A 19,590-nucleotide genomic window follows, 5' to 3' on the forward strand; every position below is an offset into this window, starting at 1 on the left:
CTACTCAAAATTCATGGGACCAGAGGAAGGGCACGGAGTATGGGTAATACTCAAGTTGGGGCTGTATGATGGGTATCAATACTGATGAGTATCAAGCCCTTCTTACTTAAACTATGAGGTCTCTCCTCCGCTATACAGACTAATCTTTTCATTTTATGAAATGAAATAAAACTTTGGAACTGTTTTCTAGACATTAGCATTTAATGATACTTTGCTTTACAATCAATCTCTTCCTCCCCTCCATCTTCATTCACTCAGTGTCTATTCAGATGTCAAGTACAGGGCAGGCAACAAAACTATTAAAAGGAGTGAGGTGTGACCTTGTAATCATTCACTCATTGATGTATTCCCTCCCAAGTAGACAATAAGCACCTTGAAGGCAGAAACCATTTTTGATTCCTCTCTTGGATACCATCATATAACCAGATATATAAATAAATTCATCTGGTAATTTTTAAAAAGCCAAACTTCAAAGCAAGGATCAACAAACTTTTGTTGTTAAGGGCCATATAACAAACATCTTAGGCTTGAAGGACTATACGGTTCCTGTCATGACCACTCAGTTCTTGCCACTATAGAGCAAAAGCAGCAATCAGCAATATATAAATGAATAAGCATGAGTATGTTCCAATGAAACTTTATTTAAAAAACAAGTGGTGGGCCAGATTTGCCCCACAGGCCACAGTTTGCCAACAACAGCTTTCTACAATGACACAAATGAATGGAACATATTATAAAGAGTATAAAGGGGGAGTTCCTGTCATGGCTCAGTGGAAATGAATCTGACTAGCATCCATGAGGATGCAGGTTCAATCCCTGGCTTCACTCACTGGGTTGAGGATCTGTGTTGCTGTGGTGTAGGCCAGCGGCTATAGCTCTGATTCAACCTCTAGCCTGGGAACCTCCATATGCCTTGGCTGCAGCCCTAAAAACAAACAAACAAACAAACAAAAACAAACTTATAAAGAGTATAAAGGATTTAAATCACCTTTGAGGCATAAATTCCTCTGAAAATATGAATCAACATCTCATCTGGAAAGTAAATCTACATAATTCCATTTATCAATTCTACAGCTGCGTTTCTGTATCACTAGCTTCACAACAGATCACTCATGGGAAAGTAAGGGTCCATTTCCTCACCATAGATGGATACTATCATTTTTTCCCTTACACTACAATTTGAGGTCTTCATCAGAAATGGGGCAGCAACTGAACATCTTTGGAAGTGAGCAAGAAACTTACTCATGTTTTCTTATTGCTTTGGTCCATCACAAAAGGCAGATCTGTGGCTCTTCTACACACTGCCTTCAGGACCTTCCCTGAATCCTTCTGATCATCAGTTGAGCAAGAAGCCATGGAACCACGTTCATCTGCGTGTTTAACCTCCTCCTCCAGCCCTCAGTGTGTGGGGGCATTTCACCCCAATATGAAGACTCACCAGCAAGCAGTGCACAGGGTCCCCCCTGAGGTCCGTGTCTGGTGCCTGCAGCAAACGCCAGTCTCTGCCTTTGTTGTACGTGATGAAAGTCTTCACTTGGTTGTCAATCTTCTTGTTAGCCAAGAACATTCCCTTTATCCCTGCTACCTGGGAAAAATTGACATGGCTGAAAAGTACATCCATTTGAGAAGAAATATATTTGTTGTACTTAAAAAAAAAATACAAAAAAAAAAAATCCAGCTGTGAGCAATTGTCTTGGAGGAAAGATGGGAAAGGTGTATAATGACTCTCTGGGTTGTAGGACAGAATGAAATAGACCCATGCCCCTATGGTGGGGGGATCCTAATCCAAGTTTGATAGAGGTGTCTTATTTCCCTAAGGTAGGCTAGTAGTACCTTGCAGTTGCCTAGAGATAAACTCTGATGCCATTGGTTTTGTGCTTGGCAAATGATAAATAAATGGGGGATATACTTTTATTTTAGGCGTAGCACCCAGGATCTTAAATATGATATCTAATTTAATCCTTGTAAGAGTACTTTTGGGTAAGTATCACTTATTCTATTGTGCAAATGAGGATACTAAGGCTCACTCAAGTAAACTGACTTGCCCAATGTCACACTGCTGAAGGTCATATAGACAGTAGGTAGTGGACCAGAAATTTTGACCCAGAGCTCTGTGGGTTCACAGCCCCTTATCTTTAGTGACTAAATCACTGTGCAGTCTATAGTCTTGGGCAATAGAAAGAGCTCCGTTAAAGCTCATGATCCACTTACTATTACTTTTTTTTTTTCTGTAAAAGATCTCTCTATTAAGCTACCAAAGTATACTGAACAAAAGAGAACGGCTTTTGAACTTGAAGAAGTAGTAGTTTTACTAAACTTTCAAGCAATCCCTCAGCCATTTCTATGACACTATTGTTCTCACTATAAATAGTCCTTATTAATTATTTGGTTCTGAAAATAAGATTGCCTTCTCTCTTCTATATGTTAGGGACGAGGTAACAATTGATAAGTTGCCAAAGCTGTGTAGTAACACATCATTAATTGTGTGTCACATTTTTCATGTGTTTTAGAACTTATGAAACCAATTCATACATATTTGAATCTGTTTGCAATTATGACAATCCGGAAAAGATGAAGGCAGGGAGAGAAAGGTCTGAAATGTGTTGACTAAGACATTTCAACACTATGCAAAGGTCATCTCATTTAATGCTCACCAAAAACAACCAACCAACCAAGAAAAAACACTAAGCGATATAGTTACCCTCAGCCTCCTTTGAAGATGAGATAACAGAAAGTTAGATTAAGCAGCTTTGTGGCACACAGACAGGAGAGTAAGCAAGTAAGCTATCAAGCATATTTGAACCCATTTAACATAACTTAGGCCCCTTATATTATAATTTTAAGCAGAAGAATGAAACAGTAGTATTACTTCTTGCCAATCTGAACCACTGTTACTAATACTTTATGTACAAAACGGCCAAAGTTCACTATAAACAGCATAAAAGTTATTATCATGATTCTATGGATGACGAGAGTGAGGTATAAACAAAATTGAATTGCTTAATCCAGGGAGTTGAGGTTCAGACCTATATCTGTTTGACTCCCAACATTTTTCTCAACAAATACACTCTGAATTTGTCAATTCAAAGAGGTTGGGTTTCAATCGATAGAATACGCATGTTGTGCCTTTGCTTTCGACATAGTCAAACCTCACTAGTTTGTACCTGCTGATTTAGCATCTGGCAACATTTAGAGGTGGGCCAACTCTTTTGGAACAATAAGTTTGTTAAGCAAATAAATGGTGTATAAATGAGTCGCTGGGAGGAATACTTTGAAACTACTTGGGAAATCAATCTCATTTGGGGTCAGCAGCAATAGACAGCATACTTTCTTATACATTGTAGATCCTTGATGAATGTGAGGACATAATTTCCAGGAGTACTCTACCCCCCAACAATACTATGTTAATTAAAAATAATATTTAGTTATTCACTATACCAGCTCCCTAAGGAACACCCACCAGGGAACCCCATGTTGGTTTTGCATATGTTGGAGAAGCTGTTACATAGTTCTATGACTAAACTGCCAATTCCTTAAAGATTAAATTACATTTAGAATGGGTAAGCAATGGGGTCTGACTGTATAACACACAGAGCTACATCCAGTCTCTTGGGATAGACCATGATGGAAGATAATATGAGAAAAGGAATATACAGGTATGACTATACAGTATATGAACGAATGTATAGGTATTGACTGGGTCACTATGCTGTACAGCAGAAATTGAGAAAACTCTGTAAATCAACTATACTCTAATAAAAAATTAAATTTCATAAATCAGAATTTTCTCACAGCCATACCTGTCTTCCCTCCAGAGCAGACTCAGCCATGAGAAACAGCACTGTCTTAACCATGCAGCAGGCCAGACGCTTACAATCCGTAGAGAAGGGAGAAAAATATCACCTGTCCTGGTCGTTCCCTTGCCCATTTCCCTCCCTGCCCTCTCCCTCCTTTGACCCAGGGTCAGAACAGGGTTATGCCTGTTTAGAAGCTGGTTCATTTGATTTGCAGATTCAGTGACCTTATTGGCCCCCCATGGCCTGACATTACCAAAGGCCACTTGAGTAGAAAGGCCTGTGCTTTGTAATTCATCTCTGGCAGCCTGGCCTTCAGGTTTATCTTGAGGAATAAAAACTTGGCAAAGAAAGCGGAGGGAATGTGCGAATGAAGCTGGAGAGGGTCTGCTTCTTTTTCTCTTGCAGCCAAGGCATTTAATCTGTGAAAATCCCGGGTCTTCTTATTTATTTATCTTTGGCCTTTGTGGTCTGATCTGCACGGATGGGCACTCCTGCCTGCTCTTAGGTTTTTGCACTGTTCGTTGTTCCTTTTGCCCTGAGCCTGAGAAGCCCACCTTTCTGTGTGTCTCCATGCACCCCTTTGCATGAGGTACCTTCCTCTATGGCTCTTTTTGAGATTTCATCATATAGTTCTTAGAACCACTACCCTCTTCCTACAGGACTTTGGATATCAAAGAAACAGTACTATTGCCCAAAAGGTGGAATGTGTGTGAACTGGTGTGCTGATGGGTGCATTTCTGTGAACATGTATGTGCATGTGTATTAATGTGGGTGTGTGTGTGTAAGGTCTGGGCTTCAGCTGAGGATGAGGAGACATGTTTTCGTAACCAGACAATCCTCTCTGCATCCATCGTCTGTGCCTGTTTGGGGACTGGGGTGAGGCTGTGGTGGGAAAGGTTGGGAAACCAGTATTCCAGACCACTGGAAGTCATGCCTTCACACAGACACAGGGTTCTGAGGACACTATTCCTAGTGGGGTGTTACATCTCACCACTGGGAGTTTGTCTTCCTTCAAGGAAAGACCTGTTGTTACCTTTTCTACTTTCTGAATCCTGCACAAAGATGCCAAGGGTATTGAGAAGCCACTTTTCCTTCTTTCCCTCTCATATGGGGGGAATTTGATGCCAGAATCTTCAAGGTAATTAGTAAGTCTTTCTTTTTCTTTAAAAAAGAAGCCAAAATACCATTTGATTAGTTTTTTTTTTTTTTTTTCTCCTTTTTAGGGCCACATCTGTGGCACATGGAAGTTTCCAGGCTAGCGGTCAAATCAGAGCTGCAACTGCTGGCCTATGCCACAGCCACAGCCATGGAGAATCCAAGCCACAACTGTGACCTAAGCTGCAGGTTATGGCAATGCAGGATTCTTAACCCACTGAGTGAGGTCAGGGATCAGTCATGTCCTCATGGATACTAGTTGAGTTCATTACCACAGAGCCATGATGGTAACTCCCCTGATTAGATTTTTAAATCTGAAGTGTTATAGCTCAAATTTCAACCCAAAACAAAGCGTATCAGAACTCTGGCCATGCCCAAAGATAATAACCTCAATGTGTTACCTTCCCTCCTCTTACTTTCTTTGATCACGTAGGCGCTCCCTCACTTCTCTTGGTAGCATCTTACAGGTCTCGACTTATCCATCTTCAAGGCCCAGCTCACTGAGACTTTATCCAGAAACCAGGACCTCTTTTTCATTCTGAATTTCCCCAACTCTTCATCCCTGTCCTCCAATGTGTTTCTCACATACATGATATATACATCTCGGCTCTAAACAACTTCTCAAGGGCATCCGTCTTCCTAGAAACTTACCTGGGACTCCTTATATTCCTTACCACATGTTAATTCTATAGCATCTTCTGTCCTTCCTCACACCACGGTCTCTCACTCCAGTATAACTTTTGGATTATCATTCAAGCCACCCTGTTCCTTCATTAAAATTAACAATTGAAAAGTCACTTAGGGAAAAAAAAAAAAGAGTTCCTGTCATGGCACAGCAGAAACAAATCTGACTAGAAACCATGAGGTTTCAGGTTTGATCCCTGGCCTTGCTCAGTGGGTTAAGGATCTGGCATTGCCACGAGCTGTGGTGTAGGTCACAGACGTGGCTCATATATGGTGTTGCTGTGGCTGTGGTGCAGGCCAGCAGCTGTGGCTCCAATTAGATCCCTAGCCTGGAAACCTCCATATGCTGCAGGTGAGGCCCTAAAAAGCAAAAAAAAAAAAAAAAAAAGTCACTTTGTACAAGAAGTCCTATTTTGTTTGTAATAATACAGGTAGTAAGAATTCTGCCTTAGAAGATACAGAACAACAATAACAGTGCCCCCAACTTATTGAGTCCATAAGAAATGTCAGGCACTACAGGAATGGCTTTGCAATGTTAGCACATCAATCTCTCAGTGCATTCTAGGTAGACTCACTGCATTCGTATCTCATACATGCAAGAACCAAAGTCTGAATGTGGTCAGTCATCTGCCTGAGGTCATTCCTGATAGAATCTTAGGACTAGACTCCACATTAGTCTAACTCAGAGTCCAAGCACTTTGGCAGTGCTATTTCTTCAAATTTCTCCCTCATTCTAGAGTATCTTGAACAAAATATCACGTCTGGATAATATACTTACAGGAGGCTACCTTTTACTTACTCTTCAGTACATGCACTCAATAATTGTTCAATTAATACTTTTTGAACCTTTGTCACATGTCATGCATTCTTCTAAGCACTGGGAATATGGCACCTGGAATGTCTAAGTAATTACACATTCACTCAACAGATGACTTTTTTCTTTTTTCTTTTTTATTCTGTGTGTTAGGATATGCTAGGTGCTGAGAGTTGGGTTTCTTTGGTGATTTAAAGAAAGAACCCCAGATACTTCCCTTGTTTTTTTTAACTATCCACCCCTAGAGGGAGCTCTCCTGTCCCAATCTTTCAGAGGTTCCACATGGAGGCTACTTCGGGAAGACCCTGCCTTGCACAGGAGTTTTCACTTATTTCTGTCTCTGGTACTGATCAGGCTGACTCCTCCCACCCCCTCTGCCTCAGACTTTAATTACAAACCTGAAGTGTCAAAATCTGAAGAGAATTAAAAAAAAGATGAATCAACAACTATGGCAAGAAAGAGAACCTATCCGTAACCATGATTTCTTGGGGCTTTGGAAACAGGAGGAAATCTGTTCTAAAGAGAGGATCTCAGCCAGGAGAGATCATACTCAGCAAGGGCCAAGGGTGCCTCGGCCATCAGGGAAACCACTGCCAAGAAAGTCTAAGTGTTCTTTCCCTCCTTGTTGCTTTCGTCAGTCAGCACTTGCCTACCCAGGGAGAAAGTCGTCTTAAATAATTAGGTGGTCCATTCTATGTGCTGTAATAAATATGTCCTGGATGGAAGAGCATTTTCCTTCCCTACCTCTTAGGCTGCATTGTAAGGGGCGGTAAGCTACATTATCATTATCAGAACCATGAAGCTTTCTTTTTTAAAGAAAATGTACTCATAACATACAGAAACTATGAAGTTCCTCCTGTGGGTCAGTGGTAACAAACCCGACTAATATGCATGAGGACATGAGTTCAGTCCCTGGCCTTGCGCAGTGGGCTAAGGATCCGGCATTGCTGTGAGCTGTGGTGTAAGTTGCAGAAGTGGCTCGGATCCACATTGCTATGGCTGTGGTACAGGCCAGCGGCTGCAGCTCTGATTTGACCCCTAGCCTGGGAACTTCCATTTGCCGTGGGTGAGGTCCTAAAAAGCAAAAAAAGAAAATAAACAAACAACCAAAACAACAACAAAACCTACAGAAGACACTAGGTGTGCAACAGAACATGGACTGGTCATTGGTTCTGTCTTTCACGATGCCCACTGTGCCTCATTCGTGAGTGCATGCATTCTGTGCATTCTGAAGTTGTCACCCAGGTGGCTTCATTCCCAACACAACACTTTCCGCCTGGCTGGGGTGAACTGTCATTGTCCATTAAACTGAAGCGCTCTTCATCATCATTAATTAATATTCCCTTCCCAGAGGAGACAGTATTGTCCAAAGCTGTCAGACACCTCTCATCACCCATACCAGACAAACACACTAGGACTCACATGTCTCAGACACACACATCACATCTCTTTTGCTCTGGCTACCATCAGACACGCTCTCTTCTGTGACTCATCCCACATGGTGCCACCAGGGAATTTGTGCTATTCAGGAATGACAGGATTTTAGGACACTTGTTTCTAGGATTTTCTTGAACAAAAACATCCACTAGACAAAACTGGGAGCCCCAGGATAAGACAGCTTGAATTTACCTGTAACTGCAGGCTCGGGATTTGGTTCAGGGGATGGTGAATAGGTCCTCTACTGATTATGTTTCTGTTGGCTTTCCCCAGATCATTTTCTTCTTCTTGTCTCTTTTCTCTCATTGCTTGATAAAGTCTGATATTTATTCTGCTCTTTACTAGGCTTCTACCTTAGCGTTATTACTCAGCGCAATCAAATATAAGCCTGAATAGGGGTTCTGTTGTGACACAGAGGAAGCTAGCCAACTAGTATCCATGAGGATTCAGGTTTGATCCCTGGCCTCGCTCAGTGGGTTGGTGATCTGGCATTGCCATGAGCAACGGTGTAGGTCACTACGTGTCTCAGATCCTGCATTGCTATGGCTGAGGCACAGGCTGGCAGCCGTAGCTCTGATTTGACCCCATATGCTGAGGGTGTGGCAACGTCCCCCCAAAAAAGAAAATATATATACTGATCTTTCCCAGGGATATGCAATAGTTTCATCCTAATTCTGGTACTTCCTAGCTCTGCGATCTGTAAAAACGATTTCATTCTATCTGCCTCCATTTACTTATACATGGAAGTGATTAAAATCTGTGTCATAAACTGAATATAGACTGAATAATTAGGAAAGGTTCTTTATAAGGTGCCTGGCACATAATGATATCCCACAAATTATCTACTTATTATGACCTTTCATCAACAAAAATAACTATCTAGCAGTTCTGCGCTATAGCCAACTTTCCTGGCTCCTGTCTTACTCTTTTGAATGGGGTCGATGTTCAATGGCCAACTTACACTGAGGGAAATTCTGATATTTCAATAACCCTATACCATGTACGATGGCCTTCAGCACTCTTGCACCAACATTTCCCCATCTCATCACAGACACATATATAGTTCTGCTGTAGAGACCACTACGACAGTTGTAAGGTTCCAAGGTGTGAGTGAATGAAATGACTGATTTCAGTGAGAACTGTGCCTCCCTCTGCACTTCACACAAAGACTCATCAACAGTACATGTTCCTGACACACAGACTCATCATACAGTCATACACTACACAGTGTGCCTCCACGACATCATTTAAAGAGGACATAAGAACAGTAGGTAATCAGCATGCAGAAGCATATGAGCAAAGAGCACACGCCATCCTCCTCTGTCACCTCCACGTGTGAGCAGACACGCACTTCATACGGTCCATCTGCTACCCCCACCTTGTATACTGCTCATCTCTCATTGTTATTAATTCACTCATGGATTTTCTTACTTTTCATTTATCTCTAACCACTCATCATTCATTGAAATTCTACTGGGAAATTCATACTGGATGGTTTTCAGCTTCCTGCGAGGCAGAACAATCCGATTTAAGGAACATTTGTGCCAGGTTCTGTGTCAGCCAATATTCTTTCTATCTAGGTAATCAGCAGATACGGCACCGCCATTCTAATCACATCAATTTCAATTCAAGTTGCTGTGAACTGTCAGGCTAATAAAACAAAGACTCTTCTTCCCGGCCCCAGGATGCAGAACTCCTTTACATAATGTAGTCATGCTGCTGCTCAAAGGGATGGTAAGAAGAGCCAGCAGTTTCCCCACAGATAGTCACACAAAGGGAAAACATAAAGATTACCCAAAAAGGGTTTTCAGTGGCCAGAGGTCACTGTTTCCTCTGACTCCCTATCTGTTAGCGATTTTCGAATGCAGAAAATCATGCAGGGAAACAGTTGAAAATAATAGGACCTGCCAAAGTCACTCATGTTCAAATCTGCCATCCTTTCCATTCACCAAGGGACTAATTAAAATAGTCTCTATTTTGGCAAAAAACAAAACTATCCAGAGAAACTATTCCACATTGACTTGAAAAGATGGGAGAAGATAATCCAGAAGGAAAAATGCAGCCTGAAAATCAGAAAACGTTTTCAGGAGAGCAAGGAGAAAGTTGAGGCCAGGGAAGCAAACCAGGTGATCAATCTGGAACAGAGGATGTGACTTTATACTCTCAAAGCAAGGTATTTCCATTGTAAATACAAGATCAAGGCAAGAAAATGCATGGCATTTCCACAAAATACCCTGAAAGTTTAAATGTTTATAAGACATTTACAAAAGAGGAAAGAAATGTGGTAATTTACATTTGTTTATAAGACGACAACTAGCTGGTGATAAAGGATGTCATATGGCCATGCTAATTGCAATATGGGATGGAGGAGAGTTCCAAAACAGTGGAAATGTGTTGGACATTTAAACAATGTCGGTAGATTTTAAGAATACAAGACCAAAACATTGTATTGGAACTTAAACTCACTGGAACATAATATTAATGATGCTATCTATAATTTGTTAAGTCTTGCTATATTTCAGGCACTGTTCATGGTACTTTAAGATTACCTTATCTAATCCTCAGAGAAATCCTATCAAGGAGGTGCCACGTTTCTCTCCTTCTTTTAAACAAGGTCACTGAGGCTCAGACATTCCTGGATTTATCTCAAGAATATATACATGCGGTATGGCCAGGATTTAAACCCGGCCAGCCTTGACTCCAAAAGTTATACCCTAAAAATCACAATGTTTACAACATGAATTCGAAAGTAAATCACTAGAATATGTAAATGTTTTCCAGAATACATGTTCAGTTTGAGGCTGAGATATATGATACTATATTTATCTAGAACATGGGCAGGAAATGAAGTGGAAGAAACTTGCGAATGCATAAAATAGTTCACAGTGTATTTTTCTAAATATATACGCACAAACTGTGTCTTATGCTTGCCTCCTATAATTTTCATTACAAATACTGGAGCTCTGAGTTGGGCACACAGTTTTGTTAACAGGCTTTTATACAGACAGAGACCTTCAGGTACTAGAACAGAATTCCCAAGAATACCTAAAGACGAAGGAATGGAGAGTACTGAAAGGAGTTCCAATGACAGGTTTAAATTTTTTAAGTGAAATTGGTTTCTTTTTTTTCCCCCCCTGCTTTTGTTTTAGAGCCACACCCAGGGCATATGGAAGTTCCCAGACTACAGGCTGATTTGGAGCTGCAGCTGCTGGCCTGTACCACAGGCAGATCCAAGCCAATCTGGCAGCTCAAGGCAACACCATTTCCTTAACTCACTGAGCAGGGCCAGGGATCAAACCCACATCCTCATGGATAATAGTCAGGTTCTTTAACTGCTGAGCCACAATGGGAACTCCACTAATCCATTCTAAATGTAATAGTTTGCATCTACTAACCACAAACTCCCATTTTATCTTGAACCTTGGTCATTCTGAGAAACAAAGAATCAGAGTTCCCCTAGGGAAACCTGGTAAACTCTGCTTTTTGTTTCTCCTCCCTTCTCCCCTCTTAGGAAAAAAAGACTTATGGATCTTATCTCACTCAGTGGCCCTCTGAGGGGCGGGCAATTAGCCAGTAGAAGGTAGGTAGTCAGAAAGGTCTTCAAGTCCAAGGCAGTGTCTTCTGATGCAATGCAAAGACGTGCGCTCAGGTCTTTCTTCAGAGAGACTTAGGGAGCACTGCCCATGCCTGTTACCTCCTTGCCCCACCCCAACACCCTACTGCCTGTTCAAGACTATTTTCGAATTTCACACTAGGGTCACTCTTGTTCAAATTCTTTAACTGACTGTGCTTCCCCAGACACTTTCCAAGTCTTTTGAGGCTTCATGGCCTTGGACTTAGTCAACAAAGAAGCCCTCCCAGAGCTGTTTTGCAGATTGCCACTTAACCAATAAAAATATTCCACAACTCCCCCCCTCTGCCAAATGGAATAAGCCACATAACGAACTAGTAATTAAAGTGATTGAGGAAACAGCCGACGCTGGGCCTTCACCCACCAGTCCAGGCCCTGCAGTGACCCACAACCACACGTGCCTTGTGACATACCTCATAGAGGTCAATCATGACATTGCCCTCAGGGCCTCTACTGCTCTGGACATTCTCCAAGGCCAGGGTGAAGTAGACACCTCTGGTATCTGAGATGTAGAGGTTGTATGTGTCATTTTGGTTCCATTCTTGGACGGCTGCAAACACTTGGTTCTCATCAGTGCTGATGACGTGCATGTCCTGAGGAAAGACACGGGGAAGGAAAGAGGAAGAAGAGGTTTTTTTAAGTGCACTTGACACACATCCCCAGAATGTGGAATCTGACGAGGAACACCAGAATACGGGTGTAGGCACTGCAAGGGAGGACATAGATATTCCTTCAGTCTGTTTGTGAGATGATAACAAGTTACACGGCAGCCACATATTTCCTTTGTTGTTATGAGGTTAGGCAGTAAGGTCATCAGAAAAAAAGGACACAGTGATGCTTGACAGCTCAGTTACAATTTAATTACCTCATTAGATAATTTGAAGAATAATTTCTCAAATACATATGACTTTGGAGAATCAGGTATCCAGATGTATTTGCCAAGCACAAACACGGGGAAGGCTCAGAAGGCATATGAGGGGTGAATACGAGGGGCAGAGAGAACACAGACAAGCCTTGAGCCTCTCAGAGTGGTCCATGGACCTGCAGCATGCCCATCCCCTGCAGGTTTGTCAGACACACAGAGCATGGGGCCTCACTTATTGAATAGAAATCTGTATTTCAATACGATCCAGGGATGATTAAGATGCATATTAAAGATTAAGAAGCATTGCGTGCAGGCTTAGCCACATCCAGAAGCCCCAGAGGAAGAATGCTCACCTGAGAACCCCAGAGCCCTCATCTTCAGGTTAAGGCATGTTCAAGAACTTAGCTTATCTAAAATTCATCTCTGAGAAGTTTATCAGGAAACCTTAAATACAAGAGGGGAAAACCAAGAGTTGCCTGTGCCACAGCTAGTTCAGTACCCAGCATCATCACTGCGGTGGCTTGGGTCCTTGCTGCAGCACAAGCTCGATCCCTGGCCCAGGAACTTCCACAAGCTGCCAGCGAGGCCAAACTCAAACAAACAAACAAACAAACAAATAAAAATCAGCAGAAGGGAGGGAATCAGTCTGCATAATTGATGATATTTTCGGACTCTGGTTTTCTTAGACAATAAAAACAAGGCAGAGGAATAGACATCCCAGGGTGGGGACTCAATTTTTTCTCTAGCCATTCAAAACTTTGGAGGAGTAGGCATTCAGGCTGACACAGAGAAAGGCCTGCTGTCTCAGGGGGACACCAGCTCCCTGCAGCCTCCCACCCCCCTTTACCCAAAGTGGTACACATTGGTATCACTTCCAAAAAGCAAAGTACAATCCAAAACAAACCTAAAAAAAAAAAAAAAAGGATTACATATAAGTCTAAAGGTAGAAGAACAACCTGGAGAGATTCTTAACCTTTCTGTAGTTCAGTGCCAAGATCTTCCCAGACAGACCATCCACTATCCTCAAAAAGCTTCAGGAGATCTGTCAGTCTTCCCTGGCAACAATTCCACTGCTGGAAAATTCTGCCTCCTAACTTCTCAATTTCTATTGTAATATGCCCATGTGTCCTCAATCAATCAATCAGCAATTGAGCTTCAACTCTGCTTTAGACATAGACAGACAAGTCTCTCACTCCTCTTTAGCCTTGATCTGAGTGACCTCAAGTGATCTGAAAAGGAAGAAGTCCTTTTCCAAAAGTTTCATGTTCCTGACCCCCTCTCAGGCCTTGCCGCCATACTGTAGAGCTGGATCATGTTTTTACAGAAAGAGTCCAGAGTGGGGAGGCCAAAAATGAATCCTTCTCATGAATTCAAGGTGGTTGACAATACCAACTAAGGTTTGGTATAAAAGCTGGCCATGTCATACATCTGCCCAACACCTAAGTACATTTCTTGTGGCAACTATAGCTTGACGTTCTTTGAAAAACATCCTTATCCTCAGACAAATTTCTTCCCCATACTCAATCTTTGCTACTTTCTCCCATCCTGTGCAATTACAAGAGAGAGAGAAAATGTTCTTATTGGTTCACAAGCAGTTAGAATATTAACAAAGTCTAGATCACATGAAGACATATCTTGGAGGTTGAAGACAAGCCAATCCTAAAAACATAGGCTCAAAAGGAGTTCTCCTGTGGCACAATGGGTTAAGGATCTGGTGTTGTCACTAAAGTGGCTTGGACTGCTGCTGTGGTTTGGGTTCTATCTATCCCTGGCCCAGGAACTTTCACATGCCATGGGAGGAGCCAAAAAAAAAAAAAAAAAGGTTCAAAAGATGGAGAGAGATGGTCCAAATTCTGGGACATTTTTTGAGTCACTGGATGTGGATATCTACGAAGCCTGCCTTACCTATAAACTTGTTAGGACAGAAGAGCAAAAGGATTAAAAGAATGGTCTTCGATGTAATAGTACTTGAGTTCAAATCCTGTCTTTGTAAGTTAGTTTTGTGAACTGAACTTTGTGCTTCAGAAACTGTCTCTCTAGTTCCCACCTGCAAACTAAAGATAACACTACTCCCTTTGCGGAGCTGTGAGGATTAAAGCAGTCAGTGAGTACTGGGCACTCACACCAGTGCCTGGCACTTAGCACCCCTCCACACTTGCTAGCTCTTTTCAGTTAAGCAAACCCTCAATCCCTTTATTGATTAGGCAAGGTTGACTTGGCCTTTCTGTTCACTGCAAACACGAGGGTGCTAACTCATATGTTTAACAATACATGGTTTGACCAAATGTTCTGTAGCTTTCTAATGGAGGGAATTAGCTGTGGAAGTTAGCCCAAGGACCATTCATCCACTGAGGGCCCAACCTTCCATGGCTCCCCATTTCTTATGGGACAAAGATCAAAATTCTCATCCTAGCATTTAGAACCCTGAAACAATGACTCTCTTAACTCATGTGCCCATCCTTGTCAGCAGGATGGAGCATCAATTCACTGAATTCAATTCACTGAATTCAAGTGAAAAATTTTCAGCCCTAACTGGTCCCTGCATGATTAATTTCTACCTCTGTGCCTTTGGAGTAAATCCTTGCCCTGGTGAACCTCAGATGCCTAGCTCACAATAGACAACTCATCAAATAAAGCCTGGGGCTAGGGTAAATCACCTATACAATCCCAGCCCACTCAAACCCTTGCTTGGTAGACGTGGAATGGAAAACATAGATGTATCAAGTGTTTAAGTCACTTGGAGAGCTGGTTACAGAACAAAAATAGATTAAAATGGTCATTGACAGATAAGGGTCAAGGGCAGATCTCTATATATACATAAAATCTAACTACATTGAATAGACTGTTTAAAAATGATGCTGGTCTTAAATATTTTAATTGAAATGTTTGACTTATTTAAATGTCATTTGTCCTTTTTCTTCTTGCTGATATCCTCTTGTTTCAGGAAACTATGCTCTTGCTCCCAAATGGCACTTTATGTTGAAAGCTTATACTGAGACACAAGATTTTGGACCAAAAAGTGAACTTAGAAATCTTCTAGAGGATTTCCCAACATCTGTTCCATAGGACAACAGTATTGCTGGATTTTAATAGCTGTTTGTTTGTTTGTTTTGTTTTTTGTCTTTTTTTTTGGCATTTTGGCTTTTTGGCTTTTTAGGGCCACACCCACAGCATATGGAAGTTTCCAGGCTACAGGTTGAATCGCAGCTGCAGCTGCCAGGCCACACCACAGACACAGCAAAGGGGGATCTGAGCCACATCTGTAACCTACAACCACAGCTGACAGCAATGCCAGATACTTAACCCACTCACCAAGGCCAGGGATGGAACCCACATCCTCACGGACACTATGTCAGGTTTCTTAACTTGCTGAGCCAAAATGGGAACTCCACAATTCTTCTGTAATTTGAAAATGATTTCAAAATAAATTGAAAGGGAAGGAGTTCCTTTTGTGGCTCGGCAGTAGCAAACCTGACTGGTATCCATGAGGATGTGGGTTCAGTCCCTGGCCTCGCTCGGTGGAATAAGGATCTGATGTTGCTGTGGCTGTGAGTGTAGTCCAGCAGCCTATATACGCCATATCTCATGGGTGTGCCCCCCCAAAAAAAAAGTTAAGGGGAGAAAACTATAAACTATACCCAAATCTCATCTATGCCACAGCTTGCAGCAATGCTGGATCCTTAACCCACCGATCGAGGCCAGAGATCTAACCCGCACCCTCATGGACACTAGTTGGGTTATTAACCCACTGAGCTGCAATGAGAGCTCCTTTAACATATTTTTTTAATGGATCCTTTTGTAAAATTCTTTGATTAATGTTAATTATTATATCTTTATTGCTCACGGGACATCCTAGAGCTTTCAACATACCGGTGGGTTTCTGTTAGTCTCTAGGCAAGGAGTATGGAATGGAATTTACTTCTTTTTTTTTTTTAAACTTATAATCATAGAACCAAATTTTCATGAATCATCTCTAAGGGCATTTTATTGAGTAACACATTTGAGAAGATACTGCTGTGAATCTAAGCTCTGTCTTTTAAAAATGTAAAACACAAACGAGCAAAAAAGGAAAAAAAAAAAAGAACAGAGAAAGAGAAATTGATAAACCAGCCAAAAGTTCAAAGCAGATGAGTGACAGATTGAGGTCTGGAATTAGGGTCTCTTGCTATGAATCAAGAAGCCTTTTCACCACCCACACCCCACTTTCCATTGATCTCTTCCAACACAGACAACTAGATCCATACTAATAATAATATTACCTTGCTTTTATAGAGTATCTGTCCTCCAAAATGCTCTAAGCACTTTCACATGTATTGCCTCATTTATCTCACTTGAGTAGCTCAGAATGTGTTCCAAGTATGTTAAGGGAGGGAAACTGTTACTGGGTCTCCCTGTCTGGAGGGGATCCCAATCGTAATGATAACAGTGATATTAAAATCTCCCCATCCCCCTCTCTGGTCATCTTTAACATTATATATTTTTTTTTTAAAAAGAATACAATTCAGTGCAACCACAGTCTTTCAAGAGCTGCTACAATGGAAGGGGATGATTAAAGAAAACTCGAGCATGAAAGGGCTGGTTGGTCTCAATTCTTTTGGTAGACAGGAAGCTTTGTTCCTTTCCAGCTGCAGAGGCCCTGCTCTGATAGAGGGCTCTGAAATATATGCACCTTTGCCAGGCATCACTCCACCCAAGCTGGGGCATCTCTGCGAAGGTGTAATGGGGCTGTAATGAGGCCTCTCATGGCCTTAAATAATAAACACCTGCTTGGACCAATTGCTGTAGTGGCTCCTCTTTTTCTGGGGACAAAACTAAATTAATCACTGCATTCTACCCTCAGACTCCGATGAGGCAGAATAATGAAACATACTCATGTGGGAGAGACGGGGAGGAGAGAGACAGCCAATTCAGGTTCACAGCAAAACCTTTTCCTTTCTGACTGGTGAGATGCCACTGGGGCAACTGTCAACAGCGATCTGCGCTACGGCTCTGAACAAACAATGCGAAGTATGTGTTTCCTAACATGTCAGGAAAGGGGTCAAAGAGGATTCCTGGGTTTTAAACTACCATTTGGGGGGTTGATTAGGCCAATGGGACTTTTCTCTGAATACCCCTCATATATTAAAATTTGGGGGGGAGGTGATGCTGCTCCCTTTTAATAATAGAACTGCTCATTGATTTCAAGAGTAGAAAAGTATAATAGAAGGAATGCCAGTTTGGGAGTCAGGAGACTTGGATTCTCACCTCAATTCTGTAGCAAATAGCATTATGTTTGGTTGAAACTTATTCCACTCAAAAAGCATATGCCGGAGTTCCCATCATGGTGCAGTGGTTAGGGAATCCAACTAGGAACCATGAGGTTGTGGGTTCGATCCCTGGCCTCGCCCAGTGGGTTAAGGATCCGGCGTTGCCGTGGGCTGTGGTGTAGGTCACAGATGCGGCTCGGATCCCGTGTTGTGGTGGCTCTGGCGTAGGCTGGCTGCTACAGCTTGGATTGGACGCCTAGCCTGAGAACCTCCATATACCGCAGATGTGGCCCTAGAAAAGACAAAAAAAAAAAAGGCATATTCCTGGGCTTAAGCAGGCATGAGATAAATGACTTGGATCTGTCACCTGATTGGCTCTCAGTTCCTACATGCCTCTTAAACAGAAGCATCTCACTTCATTGAGTTAATTATTGTTTTTAAAGGTGTTAATATTTCTCTTTTTTTGGTTGTACCAGTGGCATGCGGAAATTCCTGGGCCAGGGCTCAAACCCACAATGCTATAGTGACAATGCTGGATCCTTTACCCACTAAGCCACAAGAGAAATCTTAAAGGTATAATTCTTGCAAGCCAACTATTTCATTTGTTGGTCAATCAATGAAGCAGCAAACACAAGGGAAAAACACAACCAAACACAACCAAACACCTCTGTTGGACTTACCGAGGTAACATTATCACTGCCCAATGGACCTTCTTAAAAGATTACCAAGGGTCATTTTCATAACACTGCCGTTTTCCTTTTACATACTGACTTTACACCATTCTTATCCTAGGCACAACTCCAATGCTGTGTTTGTCTTTGGAGAAAGTATTTTAAGCCAAATCAAGAGCAAGGACCACCGAAACATAAACAGGCACCAGCATAAAGTTCTGGGCAATTACCACTGTCATTAATCTCTGAATCTCTTACCAGCTGAACATAATAATGACTCACATGGATATATTTCCTCGGAGTTAATAGCGTAATTTAATGTGTTATTACCTCTCATGGGCTGAGGTTTACAGCTCACCTTTCACTATCATAGAGTTAGGGGGCAGAGGGATGGCCAAGAAGGAGGACTCTGCCTGGAGAAGGCAGAGCACTCAGATACTACTGGCTTTCCAGGGGAAGGGGATGTGTAGTGCCCTTGTGCATAAAACCACAGATTTCCTGGGCAGGTAGCTGGCACTGGTCCAAGGCAACATACTACAAAGTCATGGATAAAAATATAAGAGTCATGAAAACACCATAAAAATTGTTTATTTTCTTTGTTCAACCAAAGAGTTCAAAGTTGAGCTAGAACTATATTTAAACATACACTGTCTCGTTCTTACAGCCACATACCTCTCCCTTGTCTATGACCAAGGCACACCTGTCAGAATGTATATTGTCAGAAAGTCTACAAATAACAAACGCTGGCAAGGATACAGAGAAAATAGAACCCTCATACACTGTTGGTGGGAATATAAACTGGTGCAGCCGCTATGGAAAACAGTATGGAAGTTCTGTAAGATGCTAAAACTAGAACCATATGATACAGCAATTCCACTGCTAGGTATATATCCAAAGAAAACAAATAAACAAAAACCCACTAATTCATAAAGATAAATGCACTGCAATGTTCACAGCAATATCACTTACAATTGCCAAGATATGTAGGCAACCTAAGTGGCCATCAGCCAATGAATGGATAACAAAGATGTGGGATACACACATACAATAGAATATTATTCATCCATAAAAATGAATAAAATCTTGCCACTTGTGAAAACATGGATGGATCTAGGGAGTATTATGTTTAGTGAAATACATAGGACAGAGAAAGTCAAATACTCTACGCTATCATGTATATGTGGGATCTAAAAAATAAAACAAATAAATATATATAACAAAACAGAAACAGGAGTTCCCGTTGTGGCTCAGAGTAAACAAATCTGACTACTATCCATGAGGATGAAGTTT

The 19,590-nt window shown here is 41.7% G+C and overlaps 1 protein-coding gene across 3 annotated transcripts in view; it reads right to left on the reverse strand.

Moving 5' to 3' along the window:
- SORCS1 (sortilin related VPS10 domain containing receptor 1) overlaps positions 1-19,590 on the reverse strand; it is a 333,563-nt gene that overhangs the window by 103,673 nt on the left and 210,300 nt on the right. For all 3 annotated transcript variants that reach the window (XM_047761867.1, XM_047761868.1, XM_047761869.1), the window contains 2 exons: positions 11,932-12,111; positions 1,439-1,585 (listed from right to left, as the gene is read on the reverse strand). In XM_047761867.1, coding sequence (XP_047617823.1) covers positions 1,439-1,585; positions 11,932-12,111 — 327 coding nt within the window. The remainder of the gene's footprint in view (positions 1-1,438; positions 1,586-11,931; positions 12,112-19,590) is intronic.

This window comes from Phacochoerus africanus, chromosome 15 (genome assembly GCF_016906955.1).
Source record: "Phacochoerus africanus isolate WHEZ1 chromosome 15, ROS_Pafr_v1, whole genome shotgun sequence".
In the NCBI taxonomy this organism is placed as follows: Eukaryota; Metazoa; Chordata; class Mammalia; order Artiodactyla; family Suidae; genus Phacochoerus; species Phacochoerus africanus.